General features: G+C 51.6%; 1 protein-coding gene across 1 annotated transcript; it reads left to right on the top strand.

Annotated features, from left to right (window-relative positions):
- Nucleotides 1-489: 489 nt before the first annotated feature.
- Nucleotides 490-2781, top strand: LOC119287262. Its single transcript, XM_037566781.1, is given in 2 exon segments — nucleotides 490-1752; nucleotides 1754-2781. Coding segments are annotated over 2 exon segments (1740 nt in total). The 5' UTR covers nucleotides 490-511; the 3' UTR covers nucleotides 2253-2781.
- Nucleotides 2782-3132: the final 351 nt, after the last annotated feature.

The raw sequence follows: 3132 nt of genomic DNA on the forward strand, positions 1-3132 counted from the left end.
GATATTATATTATGAAACGGAGGGAGTAGTTTGTTGCGAACTTTTTTAGCACAACATCCAACTATTTTAGATTTCACTTTTATTATGTCCACAATAATAAATTCAACTATAGATGTTGCCCGTGCATTTGCGCGGGCCACTTTTTTAGTTGGATGAAAATCAGAAGGTTGTTGCCGAAAAAATACGAGGAACTTTTTTTCTATCTAGAACTATATATTATTTTTATTTTTTCCGGATATAAAACTATATATATTGTTTTGAAGGCTGTACAGAGACTGTGTCTTTTTAATTTTATGTACTGCTCCCTTGAGTTAAAGTCCTTTTTCCGGTGAAGGAACAAAGTGGTAAAGAACTACATATGTATGCATGCATGTGAGGTTATCATGCCAAGCACTCAAGAGAACCTTCGCATGCACCGTACTCACTGTGTGGTGCTTACATATATATGTACGCGCGCCCCCAGGAAGCAGCTAAGCTGAGCTAGTTAGCAAGAGCGCAAGTCGATATCAAGATGGGCTTCTTGCACTTGAATACCAGTAATGACATTTTGCACAGTTGCGCGGCACACGACCTCACAGATTTTAAAAACACCATTTTCTACAACCTCACCGACTCCTACGTCGCCCAGTTCAACCACACCACCACCTTGCTCACCTCCATCATCATGTTCGTCCTCGCAGCGCTCTTCTTCAACCTCAACCTCTTCAGTAGGCTCTCCGACGTCAGCGCCATCCTCGACCCCAGCGTCCGCCTCTTCATCACCTCCGCGCTCTCCCTCTTCCTCCCCGTCATGTCCTACCTCTTCTCCGAGGCCAGGAACGCCACCGGCGGTGCCCGCTCCAAGTTCACCGACGAGTTGCCCCTGCGAGCCCGGCTCATCCTCATCTGGATGCTCCTTGTGGAGCTCCTCCGCAAGAAGGCCGAGGAGATCCACATGCAGGGTTACTCCGGCACCATGGACCGTGTGGGGCGTGTCCTCTTGCTGGGGAGCTTTGTCTTCTTCCACCTGCATGATGCTGGCAAGCGGTCCATGCTGGGCATCCTCTGGCTTCTCTGTGCCACAAGGCTTGTACAGAGGATCGTCTTCACCGAGGTCGGGAAACGCTCCCTTGCCTACGGTGTAGGCAAGAATGCTCGGCTCATCACCTCCTACATGGCTCAAGTGCTCGAAGAAGATCAAATGGAGCACCGTCACCATTGCCTGGATGGAGACGAGCTACTCAGGGGGTGCAAGTACGCGGTGATGGAAGAAGAGAATCTGGTGGTTCAGGCCAGCCCGGATGGCTACCGCCTAACCAGCGACGCCGCCGCCGTCACCGTGGGCAAGATCTGGGGGCTTGCCGAGATCTCTTCCCTGGACGGAGATAAACGTCTGAGGCAGCTCTGCCTCTCCTTTGCACTCTTCAAGCTGCTGCGCCGGAGGTTCGAGCGCCTGCCGGCAATGACCGCGGCGGAGACCCGCAGCTACCGGGAACTCATCTTCAAAGGTATGCGCAGCAACATAGAGAAAGAGACAGCAGAGGCAAACACGGGCATGGCGGAGGCCCTGTTCCGGCTGACCAACGACGAGCTCAGCTTCCTATGCGAGTATTACCACCCGGTTGTCCCCGTCGTCCTGGCAAGTCCCTTCTTCCTGCTCGCCAACTACTTGCTGCTCCCGCTGCTCATCTTGGTCCTCTGCCTCGTACTCATCGTCCTCTGCACCAACGGCGACGTCGGCTACGCCCGGGACAGCATCAAGGACGACAACTACTTTACTTTCTTCAGCGTAACGTACCACTATGATGACCGGGTGCCTGCCTAAAATCTTTACTTCCCGCTTAGTTTTCTTCTCCTTCTTGGACTTCTCCATCACCTCGCTCCTATTCCTCATGGTTGTCTACGAGGAAGTGTGGGAGTTCCTCGTCCTCGTGCTCTCCGACTGGTTCATGGTGTCACTGCTCTGCAAGTACGCTGTGAAACCCGACGGGCGCCTTGGCCACGTCTTCCGTTGGGCCATCCACGGCATCACGGGGATGCGAAGCGCAATGCATCGCCCACACATTAGCTTCAACCAGCTATGTGTCGTGAGGTTTTGCTGGCTAGCAATGCCGTTTTCGTTCTCGCTCTCTTCGAGGTGGAGCATTCTACATCTTCTGATGATCATGCTCAGGCTCAGAGCCTGTCCAAGTACTGCGCTTACCTGGTGGCCATCCACCCGGAGCTGCTCCCCGAATACCAGGAGAGCACGGAGCTCGTGTTCAAGGACATGATGCTCGAGCTGAGTCGCGTTCTCGGGTTCTGGCGCTGCTACTTCTCGACGTGTGTCAACACCCGGTACAACAAGATCATGGGTGCCGCAAAGAAGCCGAGCAGCACCCCAAGAAATGTGGTGAAAAGAGGCGCGGAGTTAGCGCACAAGTTGGTGAATAAAGCCCAGAATGCCCAGGATTCTGCTCGTCGTCTACGTCGCGCCATCCAGCGACGATGGTTGTATAATGGGGCACGAGAAACTACTAGTCAAGGGTGGCGAGTTCATCACCATGATCTGGACGCTCGCCTCGCACGCTGGCATAAGCCGTCCAGCCGATATACCACGGGCGGACGTCGCAATCGAACGTGTGACTGATGTTATTGTATAGATTACCAGGAGCTCTGGATCGGTCTGTGTCTATTTTAGTGTGGTGGTACGTGTGCATGAAGTGTGCTGTGCCGCTTGCCATGTGTGTGTGATGTTCTTTTGTCTTTTTTGAGTTTTATGTGTGAGAGCATCACAAACGGTTTGGGGTTTCATTTTCTTGAGTCGGCGGTGATGCTTGTACTGTCGTTGACATGGCCAGGGGCAGAGACGAAGAAGAAAACACAATAATGAAGCAACACGCACAAGGGACGCGAATTTGGTGCTCCTATATGCGCCAAATAATTTAGATATAGAGAAAAGGTCAAAAATAATCGAATCTTAGTTGTAATCAGATATGATCAACCATTGTACTCTGGTAAAAAGTTTGGCCAAAAAATTATTGCCATAGACTTCAGGGCACAAAAAAAACCCGGCAATGCTACACGTACAAACAGTTTACAGGCTTTTACAGGTGGGTTAGTTTTTATTGGTCAACAAGTGAGCGGGACGGCCCACCCCCTGAAAATCAGGGA

The sequence above is a fragment of the Triticum dicoccoides genome, chromosome 4A (genome assembly GCF_002162155.2).
Source record: "Triticum dicoccoides isolate Atlit2015 ecotype Zavitan chromosome 4A, WEW_v2.0, whole genome shotgun sequence".
Taxonomy (NCBI): domain Eukaryota; kingdom Viridiplantae; phylum Streptophyta; class Magnoliopsida; order Poales; family Poaceae; genus Triticum; species Triticum dicoccoides.